This window comes from Taeniopygia guttata, chromosome 5 (assembly GCF_048771995.1).
Source record: "Taeniopygia guttata chromosome 5, bTaeGut7.mat, whole genome shotgun sequence".
Lineage (NCBI taxonomy): Eukaryota > Metazoa > Chordata > Aves > Passeriformes > Estrildidae > Taeniopygia > Taeniopygia guttata.
Genome location: NC_133030.1, coordinates 52,503,439 through 52,521,680, shown reverse-complemented (window position 1 = coordinate 52,521,680; position 18,242 = coordinate 52,503,439). Strand labels below are relative to the sequence as shown.

At 38.3% G+C, this 18,242-nt stretch overlaps 1 protein-coding gene across 2 annotated transcripts in view; it reads left to right on the top strand.

The window, feature by feature from the left end:
- The window catches only part of SETD3 (SET domain containing 3, actin N3(tau)-histidine methyltransferase), a 61,786-nt gene that overhangs the window by 3,813 nt on the left and 39,731 nt on the right, over positions 1 to 18,242 (top strand). The window contains exons 1-2 of one of the 2 annotated variants that reach the window (XM_072930395.1): positions 17,631 to 17,650; positions 18,114 to 18,223. In XM_072930395.1, coding sequence (XP_072786496.1) covers positions 18,121 to 18,223 — 103 coding nt within the window. In that variant the 5' untranslated portion in view covers positions 17,631 to 17,650; positions 18,114 to 18,120. Of the gene's footprint in view, positions 1 to 17,630; positions 17,651 to 18,113; positions 18,224 to 18,242 lie in introns of those variants that run through there. The other variant, XM_012574262.5, reaches the window with a different exon arrangement.

Here is an 18,242-nt window from a genome sequence, read left to right as displayed (position 1 = left end):
GCTGGAGATCAGTTTTATCTCCAGTACTGGTGTTTACAGGCTCTCAAGTTGGCCAGGTGTAGGTAATACATAAAGCAGAAATAAAGGAAAAGACATGTTGCTGAGAATGTAGCTGCTAATGTCCTATTAGGAATCAAAATACAATATAACTTGTAACTTGAGAGGTATCATTTTACTTTTCAGAAGGATTTTCTGAGCCTGATGTTAAAATCTGTTATGTACTGGGGATGACAAATTAGTTGGCTTATTTTATTCTTGGATGTATTCCCAATATCTCTGAAGGAATTGGCTAACCTGTCCTGGAAGTGCTTACAGCAGTGTTTAAACATATGGTTTTCAACTAGTGTTTTAATGTAGGCCAAAATTGTTTTTGTAATCGAAGATTGACTGACTGTAAAGTTTGTCAGTTCTATTCAGTTCCTTATTTATTGTTTCTGTTAAGAGTGTGATAACCTGCACTGAAAGGAGGGGAGTCAATCTCTGGGGCTCCTGTGTTAGCTATCTGATTCTAGCCTTTTGCATGCAGATCAGATTGTAGATTGTCATTTTTATATGTTTGTATGTATTTTAGTATATGATAAATAATGATGGCATCATCTCAATAAAACTAAGTCTCTTACGTTATAAATACTGGCTGTATTTCTTAGTTAATCTTGCTTTGTCTTTAATGCTTTTTAGCACTAGTACCCAAAGTTTTTGAATAATGTTTCAGCAGAGTAGGAAGAGGATGTGGTGTGTGGATTTCTACTTCCATGGGACCTGTGTTGCTGGTCCAGAACTTCCTGTATGCTGGGTCTTGCCTGGTGTGCCCATTCTTATGCCAAGCTAAGGGAAGATGAGTTACTTTGTGGGAAGGGGTTGGTGCCAACCAAGCATGAAGTGCAGGCTGTTTCCTGACCTTGATAGGTCCTGTGGGGGTTGTCTTTGTGGCCACTGTTGGAGGTGCTTGGTTATCTTCATTTGATGACAGGTTATAGATGCAGCCACATAATAACTTCAGGAACTGAGAGAAGTAGATTTTGCATTTAAGAACTTTTGTATTGAAATATTTCTGACAAGGACTTCTGAAAAGAACTCTTTTTACAGGTTTGCCTCTTGGTAATTCAAATGAACAGTATCTCGATGTCTGCAATTATATAATTTGTGAAACTGTATGTCTACTTTGTCCCACTGCTCAAATCATCAGTGAGGATGATAATCAGTGTTAGTTCCAGTACTAATCCCTGGGTTATGCTGGTGTCCAGCCTCCAGCTGAACTTTGTGCCATTCCCCACAACCTCTTGAATCCGGCAGCGCAGCCAGTTTTCAGTCCACCTCATTGTCCACTACTTTAGTTGGTAGTTTATCAGCTTGTATGAGTATTTGAAGGTAGATATTTTTAAAAGCATTACCAATGGAGAGATGAACATCATCCACTGCTCTCCCATCAAGGTTACTTGCTTCAGCAGCTTCCCTCCTCTCAGCACTGGTGAGGCCACGTCTGGAGTGTAGTGTTCAGTTCTGAGCCCCTCAGTGTGAGAGGTGGAGTTACTGCAGAGGGGCCACTAAGATGATTAAGGGACTTTCCTCAGAGGAAGAAAGGCTGGGAGAGTTGAGACTGGCCTAGAGAAAAGGCCCAGCAGGATATTCTCAGTGTGCACAAATATCTGAAGGGAGGGTGCAAAGAAGGCAGAGCCAGTTTTTTTCAGGGGTGCACAGTGACAAGAAGTAATAGGCACAAACTGCAACAGAGGATGTTCTCTCTGAGCATCAGGAAATACTTTTTTACTGTCAAGGTGACTGAGCACAGTTTAGAGACTGAGTCTCCATTCTCCATTCTTGGTGGCACTGCCTGAGCAGGGGAGCTTGAGCAAGTCAGTCTCCAATGGTCCCTTTCAGTGTGAGGTTTATTTTTTTTTTAAGTTTGTTTAAATGTTTGTATTCCTGATCCTATTTCACTAAAGATCTCAGGACTTTGGATTCTTGAAGGCAAGTCTTGTCATTGAAGAAGACAAGCAGTGCCGGTCTTCTTTTCTGTGTCCTTTATCATCAGGTTCCCCAGTGCCATTCCCGTCAGGCTCACACCTTGCCTTGTCGTGTCTTCCTGTAGCTCCTGATGCACCTGTGGAAGCCATTCTTACTATCCTTCTTGTACTTTGTCCCTTGCCAGCTTCAACTCCAATGGGCTTTAGCTTTCCTGTCCCCACCTTTGCATGCTCAAACAATACCTTGATTTTTTTGTGAGTAAGCTGGCCATGCTTTCATCTCTACTGTTTCTGTGTTTGAGTTTTGTCAGGAGTGTCTTGTCCATTGATGCAGACTTAACATCCTGCACGTAGAGATGAAGTGTTCCTGAGCTTGGAAGAAGTGATGGTTGAAAGTCTCACCTCTTAAGATCTTTGTAATGATGGAGTAGTAGCAGAATAGTTTTATTTCCATCCTGTGGTTTTCAATTGTGTACTCTTAGAAGAAGTGAAGATAGTAGGCCGCTAGAGATGCCTGTTAACAAACGCCAAGTTACCCTTGTGCAGCAAATCTCTAGTTCCAGGCAGCTATGTAAGATCCATTTTAGCATTCAAGGTTACTTGTTTTTTTTCCATAAATAAAACAGAATATAATGTATCATTTTCAAAAGTAGAAGGTGTTGGGCATGTAGATGTTTTTGTTACATTTTTAATACCTACTGTACAGACAGCATTTCAAGGTTTGTTAAAATGGTGCTGTTTTACTGCATTGGTAGTCACTATTCCTTATTCTGGTCTTAACATTTGTTTTTCCAGACTTTCACTGGGCTATGATGAATTGTCACCAATATACTCTTCCATTCTTTTGACAGAATGGGACAGAGGTTGAGATCAGTGTTCATAAAGTTGTTTTTCTTGCTTCTTCAAAACCAGTAATAAAATGTTCAGATCTTCCAGTCTTAGCTGGTTTTCCCTGCATCTATTTACAGGTTCATTTATTCAGTTTTGTCAATTGAACCCTTGATACAAGAGCATTTTTTTGATGCATCTGCACAGTTGCTTGTTGAATAGGTTACTCAGAAATAGCTACTGGCCTGTATCTAAAAGCCTGTGACCCATTTGTCCAGGGTTTAGTGTTTTGCATAAACAAAACCGACTTTTCAAAATAGGCTCAGAGCCTTCTGGGTCAGTCTCCACTGCGTTATACAGGCTCTGGCTTCTGGGTGGTCTGTGAGCTTCAGGTGGCATGGTTAGAGCTGCTGGGATTCAGGAAACTGGTGGCTGACACATTTCAGCAGTCTTGCTGTGGAACTTCAACTCTAAACTCTAAACCAGCAGCCATTCCATAACTACTGCTGCTCACTTTAGAGGGTAACTGCACTGCCTGTCTTTGGGTATTCCTGGTATGTCTTGATGTCATTTGTATATATATATATATGTGTGTGTGTACATGTAAATATATGTGTACATATATGTGTATCAATGGTCTTGCAAGTGGGTAATCCTTTCTTTGGAAACTGCCTTTTCCAAATGAAGTGATCTTAGCAGGAAGCTGAGCTGTGTATGGATGAATTTCTTTGCTTAAGGAACTTTGTGTGCTGGGATAGTATTTTTAGACTTGCAGAAAGTTGTAAGGGTTGGCTGGTGAAGAAAGAAATGGCTGGTTACTTTGGATGACCACCTACAATGTGTAATCTTCCCCTTTGCTAAGCAGAGTTGCATTGATAGCATATTAATATATTAACTCTACTTAAAATAGAGAAGCATCCATTCCCTGTGGCGTATGCTGCACCTGATTCTGTCAGTCAGGAGCAAGTAAAATGGATGTTGTCAGACCAATTTGAGAAGCTCTGTGTGCTGATACAGTGAGTACACTAATAGAACTGTAAAACTTAGAGTTGCAGAAAATGACTGTTGGGTTTTCATGTGGTTGTCAGATTCAGATTGTATCTATTCGCTGCCTCTATTTCCAAAAGTCAGCATTCAAGCGGTTATTTGTTCCCAGCTGATGCTTGGGAACAGTGAGCCCTGTAAGGGCTCATGAAATTACATTTTTTGCATTTGTCAATGGCCTATTTGAAAATAGAATTCCTGTTTTCAAGACAATGACAGATAATATTATGATTTCCTTCTGTCACTGTAGGATGCCTGGCTTCTACAGACTGTTTCTCTGGCTTACTGAGTCTCTGAATTCATGCCTGAATAGTAAAAAAAAAAAACAAAAAAACTGTCCTGTTGCACTTTGAGTTTGGGCATTTAGAAGAAAAAAATGAATAGACTAATAAAAAAATTGCTTGCTGTATTCTGTGATGTCTGAGAGTTGGTCTCTTAAGTTGTTTGAAGGTATAGAGTTTCATATAGTGATATGAACAGCCAAAAACTTTGCAAATGCTAGTAAACAGTGATTGCAGTCTTAAAGGCATGTTGTATGCCTAGTTTGAAAGTGGGAAGTAGTGTAATTATGCTGGTTTTATTTGTCATACTGGGGTTTTACTGGAGCACTCCAAGACAGCAAAACTCTCTGCAACTCTGAGGAATATTTTACCTTCTGTAAAGATAAAGTTGTGTCTTTTCCAGAAAACTCTCAAATGACAGATCAGGTTAATAACAAAAGCTGGTTTGAGCACATTTCTGCAGACTTCTGTCCTGACCCTATATGATGTGTTGGCCTAAGGCCTAGGGCATGACCGGTCTAGTTTTGGAAAGTGCTGCTTCTCCCAGAATGCATTTTTTTTCAGGTGGAGAATGATTCATCAGTGTCACCTGCAGCAAGATATCAGGTGCAGCTTTGCTACAATAGCCATGGTGTTTGTATTCAGTTCTGTCCTTTGTGTCTCTCGGGAAGAATTACTCGGTCCGAGTAGAAGTCATCTCTATCAATTTACAAATTTGCCTGACTTGTAGATAATGGTTCTATTTGTGGTAGCAGGAAACTCAGTTACAAGAACTGGGAATCATAACACTGACAGCCAGTCTTGTCTGGAGTCATGCTGCTGTTTTTTCCCTTCTTTGAGATTATATTCAGTAGGAGCAAATGTTCTTTTTGGGCTGATGGATATAAGTATCCATCAGCCTTTATGTGGTCCTTTATGGCCGAAGGAGACCCAGTGGTGTCGCTGGTGAGGGACATGGGGCTGTGGCTGTGACAGCAGCCCTGAGGCTGCTGCTTGCACTGGATTCTTGCTGCAGCACAGGAAGCCATGCAGGTCTCAGATGAGATGGGAGGCGTAGGGTCTGCAGGGGCCTGGAACTGTTGAAAATCCAAACTGCTGGAATCTGGCACAAGTGGATTATCTTTGCTGTCTGTGCAGAAATGAGACAGGCCCAGGAAACTAGGAAGGAAGATACTTAGAAATAAAAACATTCAAATCTTGGTTTGGAGGGGTCAGAGGCAAGAAAAGCTCGGGCTTCCTAGAGATTTGTAGAAAGACTACAGAAATATTTTCAGCTCTTTATCTGAACATTTTGAAATACTGTTTGTAGGGTCTGGTCAGCCCTATTCTGTGATTCAGTGCATGCTGGGGGTCAGAGTGATGGGTTGAGGAATTGACTAGGGGTGTGCACCAAATTAAGACGGGTCAGGAAAACATTCTCAGCAGACATGTTAACAGTTTATTAGTGTACTAGAGGCAGTTACCTTGTGAAAACATGCTGGTCAATCTTTCTGCCTTAATACAGAGAGGATACCTTTGTTCAGAAAGTTATATAGCCTTCCTAGATATTTTAGAACTGGAGTGGGCAATGTACTTACTCTGTAATGTGTGTGCTGAAACAAATGTTTAAAATATTTCTTCTTTGGCTTATGTTGTCACCTGCGAGCATACCAGAAAAACAAGTGGAGCTTAGCAATTCTCCTATCATTCTTCTAAATGGTGAGGATTAACATTCTGAGAAGATTATGGCAGTTTACAGAACCTTGTAGTCTGTATAAATTTTGTTTATTACTTTATCAAACATCTGAAAGCTCAGGGATGAAGCTAGGTAACACTTAATACTGCTGTGTCTTTCTTGTTCCTTAGAGCCCAGTAAATGTGTATGTTAAAAGCTTCTTTATTTCAAACCACTGCAGAGTTTGAGTAAACATGGAAGAGACTGTAAGGTCTCAATTTGCCAGCTATGAATGCCAGAAGGTATGAAGGGGCTTGAAAGAATATGCTGCTTCATTTTCAAGGTCTAGAATAAAAAGATCAGAAAACTGCCAGTGTTTTACCTGAAACTTCTAGACACCTTCTGGAAAAATCACCCTTTTGACCACTAGTTAGGGAGTGGGCTTAAGGCAAATGGGTTTGGAAGACTTTTTGACAGTTGTTAAGCCCTCAATTACATCACTTATCAGGCATTCATAGCAGAAACTTCTTACATTTTTTTCAATGTGCATAACTCTTAAATGTTGTCAGAAGTTCCTCACCCAACTGTCAAATAGTACTCTTTTGGGATTTAGAAATGCAGAGTGCTTGGTCTGCCCCGGGTGGTTTGAGGACACTAAAATTGCAGTGAATTGAAGTGTAATCATAACTGGGCTTGACGGCTGTGATCTCTTCTGTAAGGGTTTGCCAGCAAAAAAAGCAGCTCTGTTATAAATGTAAAATGTAACATGTTTTTCCCAAGCTATTAAGGAGCATCCCTGGAGTATTTCTTATCAAATGCATTGCAGTAAATCTGTACATGCTTCAGTTTATAGATTGGCAACCATTGTGCAACCTTGCTGTATGACAAAGCACTCAACTCTCCTCAAGCTTCACATGGAATGATTGATAGTAATTCTCATTCATTATTTCCACAAATGAGCAGTGATAGATTTTTATATGTGTTCAATGAGCTGATGTTGCCTTGAATCCAGAGCAGGAAGGCAGGCCAGGTGTACCCTCTGTGTGGGTAGAAGAGCAGCACATTCTCATGGAGCTGGAGTGCCACTCTTAACTTTTTGCCTTCATGCAACCATGATCCTATATCAACGTGTTCTGTCAGGTGTCTTTCAGACGTGTACAAGGCACACAGTATAATTTAACAGCAAACCCATAAACTGGCATAACTATTCCCACATCTTGGAAACGTTAGGGAGAGGTACACAAATACCCAATGGAATTCTCCAAACTTGTCTTTTCATTGTTTGTACTAGTTTCTGCTGCAGTTCCTGGCTGCAGCCTGGAAGCCCTGGGAATTCAATAAACATTTCTGGACCATGTTTTGTTTCTTGTGGTCTGATAGTCTCCTGGTCAAGGTGAAGTGCCATCAGTACCACCTCTGACTATATCTTTAAGGAATTCATCTGCTCCAGAAGCTTGATGGAACAGCTGCTCTTCATACTCTTAGCTGGAAAAAAATACAGCAGTTACTTTAAAACTGCTTAGAATCCCTTCGTTGAGGACAGGGTATTCCAGGAAGCAATGTGAAGCTGTAGCTGAATTCAGAAATTTATGATTTCAAGCACAGTTTAATTGTGCACTCTGGATAGTGTCAATTCAGTGTCCAAATATAGATACTTAAGTAGTTTTTTGTTTCCAGCAGCGGTATTGAAACACTCAGCCAATTTAAGTTGGTACAAGACATGAATGTATAATGAAACTCATTTTGAGGGCAAGAATTGAATGTGTTGCCACATAGCCTAGAACAAGTCTTAAAGCCAGTGAAACTTGTTTTCTGCTCTGGATGTCCTCTTTCCTTCTTCCCTTTCATTTGAGTGATTTGCAAGAGGTATTTTGTAACCATATTGGAAGGATTCTGTGGGTAGTAATTTCTTTTCAGTAGAATGCAGGTGGCATATGTGATGTATGGTTACATCTGCATATACCTGGCTGCTTGGAGGGGTAACTTCAACATGAGAACTAGTTACATGAGAAGGGTGCCAGGACCATGGCCATCCCTTCATAGGATGTGCTGCCTATGCCGAGACTGGAGATGTGGTTTGTCAGTATGATGGCCCTGTGTAATTATCTAATCGGAAGGGAGCAGTGTAGGAGGCAATAGTAAATCACACTGGAGTTGCAGTAGGTGTAGAAAGCAGAGGGTAGGCAAAGGTGTTAAAGCAAAAACTAAGCTGAACAGAGAGGAGAATTTTTCAGTGCATAGCAATAATTGTGGGCCCAATTGCTACTAGGTTGCTTGAGGGCATTCCACTTATGTGGAATTATTGTTGCAATTAAACAGTAGTCCTTGGCATTAAGTGTCTTCAGCTTTAAATCTCTTCCTTTGAGACAATCCAGTTAATTGGAATATATGTTATTGCCTAGTTATGTGTTATTTATGCTATTGACTATAATGCAATTAAAAAAGGACTTAAAAAAAATTTACACAGTGATACCCAAGAATGTTTTTTGCTATTCAGCTAGGCTCTTTTCCTTCTGCTCTAGCAGTTACTTGAAGCAGGTCACAGTAAATATGTAGTGATATGTATCAATATGCATCAGTCTTTTCTGTGCATTCTAGAGAATTTGAAAAAAAGTGAATGCTACACACACACACATTTCTTTTTTTCAGTAGCATAAATGTTGGAATGGATTAAAGTTTTATTACTAATTCTTTCCCCCATTTGTAGAGGTGCTGCCTCTTTTTGGCGGTTGAAATTACTATGATTCTTAGTAACCAAGACAAAGCTATGTGAAATGTACATTTTGGGTTAAAAAACATTAACATGGAAATATATATTTAGCATTATTCTAATGTCCTAATTGCATGCAAGGTCTTGCCAAAATTTCAAAGCACATCAGCTGTCTTGACGTGGGGCAGAGCTTGTACTCTTAGCTGTTCACTCTGGGGCAATGTATTGAGTGTTACAGTGTTTTGTTGCACCTCTATTAACATAGTATTGCTTAATTTTATCTTGTGCTTTCATAGTTATCAATGTAACTAATTTTTTATGCTTTTGCAAAGTAGTCTGACTAAGCAAAATACAGGAAATGGTGATGGCAGGTCCTAGTTTTCGATCTCATTAGTCATCACTTGTATGAAGATTTCCGTGAAGACGCTTGGTAAATGTGCCAGGATGGCCAAGGAGTTGCTGTCTGAAATGACATACTGAAGTGGTCTTTAGCCTTGTTGGCACATTGCAATGGCAAGTAGAACAGGTTGTGTTAAGCCATAACATGCTCTAGTTTTGGAAATTGTGTAATATTTAGATCTTTACACAGCCATTTAAGTACAGCAAAGGTAGCACACTAATTCATGTCTTAGCATATGAATACTTTTACTTAATCATTGTGTAGTATGTATGTGCACAGGATAGCAGGTAAAACCAAAGTAACTTTCTGTGACATACTGCCTAATAAATATTTTGGTCCATATCAACATTTGTGTATTTATGGTTTTACCATTTGGGAAGTTTTCTTATGTGAGCACTGGGAGGCTAGATCTAGACAACAAGTAATCTTACTTGTTTTGTAGACTAAGCATTTTCAAAGTTTCTTTTATATTTTGAGGGGGGTGTTTCTTCTGGGATTACACTGCCATAGCAAACAACTCTTCCAGGACAAAACATGTAAGTAGTTTTCTCACAAACAATCAAACTTTACATCTGGGTTTATTGAAGCATGTGTCAAACATGTGACTGTCTTATGCCTTAGTAAACAGTCCATGGGAAGTAAAAAGATGGTCTAGCTGAAAAACAGATGCTTTGCAAGAACTGGATTTTTCTGAATAAGTACAAAAGCAAAAATGTTATCTAACATTTTTTTTTTTTGTTGTTTACTTAGTTTATGTTAACTGTTTTTAAAGCAATGGCATACATATACTGTAATTGTACTCAAATCCATCCTATAGGAAGGGAAAGCATTCATTTGGAAGCATTAAGAACATGGGCATACATTTCTAATAATTTTTTTGCCAGTAAGTTCTTTTCATTAGCAAAGGCTAGAGAGATATTTTCTGCATAAGTCTTTATTTTGTCCTCACTGGGGGAAAAATTTATTCTTAATCAGTTACATTTATTTAGATGATTGTACTGTTCATATGGTACTGTGTCTACTTTAGAGAGCAGCAAAGTGTGGTAGATTCCTCAAAGAAAAGGAATGTTTGTGAGAAGCAAGTCTCCCAGAGAGCAGACAGAGGTAAATGGTACCTGTCTCCTGAAGGGAATAAAATCCATCTGCTAAGTGAGAAAGATGAGAAAAGGTATGAGAAGGAAATAACTTAATCAAAAGACATGAGGCTTTCAAAGACTTTTTCTCAGGAAGACTGTTCTTGTTAAGAAGTAATGGTGACAACCTATTTAATTTGCTTTACCTGAGTGACAGAATGTTCAGAGTCCTATTGCAAATCGATCATGTGGTTAAATCAGGTCTTTGAAAAGAAAATAAAAGTGAGTTTGTGTATGAAGTAGGAGAAGCTGCCCTGGGTAATTTCACAGGCCTTCTGAAGGAGGGAAGCTTACTGCATTGCAGCTTGGGCTACAAGAAGTAGCATGGACATATTGGAGAAAATCCCTCTGTCCTGCTTTTCCTGTAGGTCTCTAAGTAGCCTGCTCCTGATTGCTACACTGTTACTTTTCCTCTGGTAGAAGACAGGATGAAGGGAGAAGAAAAATAAAGGAGAATATAGTAATGATTAAAACTATAAACTTTACAAAGAAACAGACCAGGGCAACTTCTCGCTATTTCTCCAGGAGATGGTGGATGCTGTTCAGTGCAGTCCTTTGTAGAAGGGAAGATATGAGGGACTGTAATAAGTGTTTTTTAATCAAGATTGTGGAGGAAGACCTGTGGCTTTGGGTGGTCTTGAATCCAGGAAGCAGACACTAGAAAGGGAGGGGGCAATGGTAAGCAAAACCTCATAAGATGGAATTGGAAAAAAACTGCAGCGTGTAACCAATATAAGTGCGTTCCAGTATCTCTCTCTTCCTGCAGTACATGAGTATATGGAGCTGTGGGTTGCTGCTGGAGGTGGCTTTCTTGACTTGATGTTTAAATGAAAAGCCTAAGCAGCTGGCCTATATTTTATGCAGAATAGAGTGTTCAGATTAACTGGCAAGAAGGAACTGCATTTGAGGGGTGCAAGTTGTTTTGGGAGAGCAGAAGATCCTAGGGCACTCTTTGTTAGTTGTGTTGTGCATTGGACTGATTCTAAGTACAGCATCTTGCATGAGGAGCACATGTATCAAAGCTGGCTCTTCAAGGAAATTGTGTGGGTTGTGGTTGAGGGAAACATAAATTCACATTGTATTTTAAGTGGAATGCAGTCATAAGTGGAAAAAATATGGGTTCTTCTATTATTAATCTTATTAGTGCTTTCTTTAGGTCATTTTTATCAGTGTCATCATCAGTGTTACAGAAATACTTCAGATGCTGTTTAAAAAATAAAAAGGCTCCCTTGTTATTATTTCACTATACAATCACAGAAGGTCCAAAAGAGCTTGCAACTTAAACAGAAGAACTGAGACGTGCTGGAGAAAGAAAATACACAGACAGTGAATTGCAATTACGTTTGTATTTGGAACAGCTTTTGGGACAAGTTTGTAGAGGAAGTGGAAGAAAAAAGAAAAGACGGTCATAGGAGAGGAGAATTAATATTAAGAAGAGAAGGGGCGGAGTATATCAAAGAAGAAAGAGCTGGGGGAAAGGGGTTGAATCAGTAACTAATTAGTCATTTATTTAGTGGGAACATTTAGATTAATACCTTAGGAGTGATGAGAATGTTAATGTGATTTCCAAGTGACATGATGTAGGTGGTTTTCAGAAGAAAACATAGCATTCATTGTAAATGTATAAGCTGAATTTTTTTTTAAAGATCACAGATCTCTTCCTCCACCCACACTGTTCTTACACTTCTTGATATCATCTATTTGCTATGAAATGTATTTATCTTTTTAGCCACAGTCATAAGATTTAAGTTTAGGAGAAAAAAAAACAAACTTCAGTGGAAGCAAAAGATCACATTCTGCGTCAAACTGGTCATATCAAGTGTAAAATTGTGTTCTACATACAAATTGGAGAGCTCCTGTCAGTTGCCTATAAGCATTAAGCTTGTCCTTTAAGACCCTTGCTTCTTATCATATGTTGATGTAAGAGATGATACACTTCCCTCTCTGAAGCAGGAAGGAAGAGGACTTTGGCTAGGCAGTCAAACTGGAAAAAGAAAATGAAAGCCTCATTTTTGTGCATCCCACTCATCTGTCCTCCCTTTTGATGCAGGCAAGGAACATATCCCACCACCACCTAAAATACTCACCTCTCCTTGCTCTTTGCATGGCTTGAGAATTCCCTTATCTCCTCCTTGTCTGCCCTTGTTTACCCGTATGTATCCTTCTAATACAGATTCTAGATCTGCACCCCTCTGCCATCTGGCCCATGTGTGCCAAGTAGATGCATGGAGTGGTAGCTGTTATGTAATAATGAGAACATAATGCAAGGATCTGAATTAAAGAAGATGCAATGTTAAAATACTGCATTGAGTCCTTGAAGCAAAGTTAAACTTGGGGAGATGGCTCTTGCTGTGAGAAGTACTAACTTGGTTGGTATTGTAAAACTCTGGCAAATTATTGGGTAGCTGGTTTACTGCTCTGTAAAGTAAAAAGTAAAAGCTGAAGCTATTCCGAGTCCTGGAGGAGATGTGGAGGGTGACAGAGCACTGCAGGGATTCTGAGGCCACTGGAAAAGAAAGCATCATGTAGGTTAAATTTTTAAAATCCAGCACAGTTAAAAATTAACATAGTGTTTACATAGCACAATGATCATATTCACAGTTTTGTAACAAAGGTTGCAAATTTGTATTTTTACCCAGTTAAAGAGAGGGAGAGGTAGGTGTCTTTATAGTACTCAATGATAGACCTTTTAATTTTTTTTCCTATCAAACCTGACTGCAGCTCTATGTAGCACTGCAGTGAACTGGGGGGTTTAAATGGAAGTTTCTTCCTGACCTATTATTTGGAAAGATCTGTGTTTTATAATGCAAGCTTGGCATTGCTTCCATAAGGAAATGTGGTCGAGTGATTAAGTCAAATTCTCTAATACCAGTAGTATTAGGTTTCTTAAATGCTAAAGCAGTCATGGTTATTTTTTAAATAAAACAACAAAAATGTATTCACTTAGTGGCAGTTCTTTAGTGTGTCTAAGGTTTTGTGTGGACATATCGTGGTTACCTTATAAAGTTGTTAGGTAAACATGCTCACTTTTTAAAGCTGTAAGTCAAAAGGAAGCATATTTTACAGCTCATTAAAATACTATTTTTGTGTGTGATGTGGAAACCAGTTCAAAGTCTGACCCAACACAACTGCTCTTTGATAGCAGTATTAGAGAGGGAGATGGATCCATTTACACCCCTCACTGCCAGTTTTGGCATGATTCTCTTTGTCAAGCCAGCTGATGCACTATATTTGGAAGTGTGGCTGTGTTCTGTATTACTAAGCTTATTCATCATTGCTGTCAGTGTACTTGCTCTTTGGAGAATGCTTTCAGGAATTTTCAACGACGTTCATTTGAAGGAAAACATGGCATAGTACTTAAAAGCTATTCACCAGAATACAACCAGAAAGCCAAACTGGAAAAAAAAATCCAAATTGCTTTTCCACTGAAATGTGTGCTGCTTCTTCAGCCATCCATAAAGTTTGTGGTTCACCTGAAGGATTTTTTTTTTTTTTTGGTTCTCCCCATCTTGTGCTGCTATATATTTTTTTATATATATATATATATCTTTTATATGTATTTATTGCTTTTTCTGTTGTCATGCAGGTACTGGCAAACACCTCTTTTTTCCATTGCTGTGTCAAAAAGAGGGTTCATACTTTCTTTCTAAACAATGGTTTTAGTCACTTGCAGGAAAAAAGACCCTTTTTGTCTGAAATTTTATTTAAAATTAAAAATATGCTGGTTTTCTTTTTCCCTGGAGTTACAAATATTTAGTGGAATTCTAGAAATTTTTTTTTTTATTTGGAATTGAAATTTAACTCTAAAATCTGTTTCATTAACTGAATTACAAAGGTAGTTTTCCAAAGGAAGCACACTTGCTTTCTCCATATTAGGTCTCCCACTATCATTATAAGCCATCATTTGCTGGTTAAATACAGCAGAGCACTCCTTAACTAAACTTTTTTTCCCAAACATGAAATTGGATGAAGTGTTCTGTTAGATTTCAGAAGTTTTGAAAAAACATTCATAATCTATTTTTAAATTATTTATTTTATAAGATATAATGTGTGACTTTTTAATGCTACAGACTTCACAGTGCTGGTATTTGGAATTCATTTGCTAGACAGATATGTATAGCAGCAAATTCTTTCAAATTATGGCTCTTGCTAAACAATACAGCTGTCAAATGTGTTAGGTTTAAATAGTTATATCTGTTTCATGTAACTGAACAGTGAATGAAGATGAGTGTGTAGGAAGTAGAAACCCGTTTTTCTGATTGGGAGTTGGATCCAAAAGTACAGTTTTGATCAAGGTAGCTGATTCCCTAAAAGGAAATACTTCCTTAACCAGATATCCCAAGACATCAGTCTGATGGTTTTGCTGGGTTTTTTTTGGTTTTTTTTTTAATGTGAGACAGACTGTCTGATTTAATCATGCATACAGAATATTTTCTCTGTAGAAATTCTGATGGCTAAGAAGCGATAGTTAGACAGGATGCATGTATCAAACAGATCAGAGACACTTGGGGAGCTTATTTCATATTCATATACTAGTATCAGTGTACTGAAAAAAATGCATTTCTGATTATGGTGCCATCAATCTTATGAGTTGTGTTCAATGAACTTGTTTTTTTCGATGGTATATTTGCTGTGTGTTATTTGAACATCAGTAGTAGCTGAGACATCTCATATTAGCCTTGAATTTCTTATTTGTGTAGACCAGATTTCAGCTAGATTTCTGGTTTTGGCCTCTGAAACAATATTCACCTAAGGGTGGTAATATAAATACAAAGCATTGTTCAAATTTTCCTTTTCCTCATATTTGGGAAGCTGAAGTTCACATCCTGTGAAATCAGCTTTATCCTTTATCTTTAGGCAGTATTTCTTGTCAATACTTTCATTGGAATCATGGATTCTTACTATTAATGTGTTTCATACAGGGAAAAATTTGAAAATTAATGCTGACTGTGTACCATATTTGAGCAGCTTCATGTGTTGGTGTATTATTTTTCTGAATCCATGGTGGCACTTTTCATATCTCCATTTATAATATGTGCACAGTTTTCTTTGGTTTTTTTTCTTCTCATAAATTTACTGATGGATGTTTATATTTCAAGCAGATTATTCCTCTCAATACAACTTAAAAAAATGGAATAATGGAAAGAAAAAAACATGCAGTATATTGGTAGTGGTGTATAGAGAACATTTGCTGAGATTGTTTTTTCCCCAATTTATTGATCAGTTAACTTGCTCCATTCTTGGAAATGAGAAAATAAAATCCTTCAAAATTATTTCATTTTTTCACCCTGCATATCTTAATACTTGTAAGTATCTTGATATAAACTATAGCTCATACTTTATAACTTTTATAATGAAATATATGAGGTGTGAGTGCTTTAATTTTCTGATGATTCTAAAGATGCAGGGACATTTGCTTAGAGGGAACGTAGAAACATTCCTATGAATCAACACAGAACTGCATTGTTCTTGCTTTTAAGATTTTGGACTCCATCTACACTTCTGCTATTGGATCCATTACAGATGCATCTGAATTGATTTTTCTTAAGAGCAGAAGAGTCAAAACCAAATGTAGCAGGATGGCATACAGGAGAGTGGAACATGTAATAGGTGATGTGCAAATAAAGTCTTTGTCAAGGATGTACTATCAGAAAACTGCTGGGGGGGTAAAGGAAAAAACAGATGGAAAGACTGTATAACAGGAAGACCATGAAAATAAACTCTTAAATTAATATTTTCTTGGTATTGTGATTCTTTATCTTTCTCTCACACTACATTATGGCAGGTTGACCTTTTATATTGATCCTATTTCCAATGAGTACTATTATAAATTCAACATGGATTGCATAGTGAGCATTACTGCCCTCTTCATCTGTGCTGAAAAATATTAAGAAATCTCATATCAAATGTAACTGTTTGTGGTAGAACACTTCTGGCTTCTTCCTCCAGTTAGTTGGGATCCTGGTCCTTCTGAATGGTGGTCCTGGCCTTCAGCATGATGGCTGCTTTTCCCATTTTATATTGTGTGTAAATGTGCTGAGGATCCAGTAAATGTCCTAGCATCCAAATCTGGTGATGTTGGCCTGAATTGTCTACTGAGAAGTACTGCACCTAATCAGTTGGCATAAAGGATTATGGACCAAAACTCTCTGAACTTCATGATTCAAGGAATTTTTTGCCTGCCTATTCAGTCCATGTCTCCTTAGTTTGATAATTGGGGTGCTATGGAAGATAGCGTTAAAAACCTTTCATTAAGTCAAAGCACTGACAACCACCAATTCTCCCTGGTCCATGAAGCCACTTACTCTTCTGCTTAAGACAGTGCAGGGGTTTGCCTTTAGAAGTCTGTTTACTGATCCCAGTCATATTTATGTCCATTGTGCCTGGAAATAATTTCCTTTTAGAGCTCATTCTACATTTTGTACAGCAAATGAGGTGAGACTCACTATTTTCTAGTTCTCTGGATCCTTTACTCTCTCCTGCCTTCACCTTGCCTTTCAGTTGGGTTTTATTTGTTTGATTTTAAGTTACCAGTTTCCTGTCATGAGCAATCACCATGACTTTTCAAAGATGGTAGCCAGCAGACTTCCAAAGACATCAACTAGCTTTTCAGTACTTTGGATGTTTCCTATCTGATCCTACATACTTTTGTAGGTCCAGCTTATCTAGATAGCTTTTGGATTTGGTAGCTCTTCTCCCTCAAACTTTGCTACTAAATGCAGAAACAGGTAAACCTGATAGCAGCCCTTGCTAGTAAAGACCATGGCCATAGTGCTGGGTGTCTCAACTTTTTCTGTACCTTTCATCACTAGGTAGTTTCCTGATTTAGCAGCTGAATTTCACTTTGCCCAGAGTGTCTTCTGCTCATGGTAAAAGCTTTTCCTCTTGCCTTTCCTATTTATCCTCGATATCCACTCCAAATAAGCTTTGGCCTCCCTCTTTCATCCTCTGCTTACCCAGACAGTGCATCTATACTCTCCTCCAGTTGCCTGTTCCCAGTTCCACTTTACCTATGTTTCTGTTTCATTTGAGCTCTGTCAGTTAGGAATCCTGTGTGCAGTCAGCTGGCCTCCTGCTGTGCCTGCTGATTTTCTTTCACGTTGGGATGGCTTGTTTGGTGCTCAGAGAAGAGAGTCTGGGAAGATGACTGGCTGTCATGGCCACATTTGTAGCCTCCTAGGTCATTCTGCTTACCATTCCCTGAGAAAGTCCTAGCTGTGTCTACTGCAGCGAATCCAGGGTCTTTAGTCTGCTTTTTTCCTTCCTTTCTTTTCTCAAGACTTATACTACAGTTTCACAATTACTGCATCCAAGGCAGTTGGCTGTCTCATGCATAAGCAGTTCTTCCTTATTCATGAGTACCAGATCCTGTACCACCCCTCCTCTAGAAGCCTGTTCAGTGCCAGCATCAGAAATTGCTCCCAGTGCATGTGAGAAATTCCCTGGATATTTCACACCTTACTACACTGCTGTTCCAGGAGGTGTTGTGTGATTTAAGTCCTGCATGAGAACAAGGGGCACTGAATATTGGAATACCAGCCTAAGATGATGTTTCATTTACTTTGGGAACTGAAAATAAGTTTTCTTTAACTAGTTGCCTTGAATCAGAAGAAGCTGCAAAAAAGATATACAGATGGTATTTTGATTTTATTTGAAATGGATTACTTAATTTTCAATTCATTTTGAATTACTATGTAACATACAGTCAAAATACTAATTCAGCTGCTATTGGCCATGCAGCTGATGAGATAAAATAACCTGGTTTTCTATAGCCTGAATACTTTGGAATCCATAATATTTGTTCACAACTAATGAATTTGCATGTGATTAGAATAATTTTTCTTTTTGTCTCTAAGATTTCTAGTTTCTAATTACCCTGAAGTAATTAATGTGCAACTACAAGAAATACTCTTCAGATTGCACTGTATAGCTCTTACATTCAGGCTATGCAAATAATACTTGCACATATATATGGGTGAGAAATAATTTCTCATTCTTTTCTTTTTTATATGACTAGTGAAAGAAGATCTTGTTCATTTATACTTATCATATTCTGTTTCATTGTAATTGGTGACAGTGTGCTTCTTAATCTGTTCTAGGTGGAAGATGGGGAAGAAAAGCCGAGTGAAAACTCAGAAGTCAGGTACAGGAGCCACAGCGACAGTATCTCCAAAGGAAATGTTGAATCTAGTTAGTGAGTTATTGCAAAGTAAGTTTTGTTTTTATGC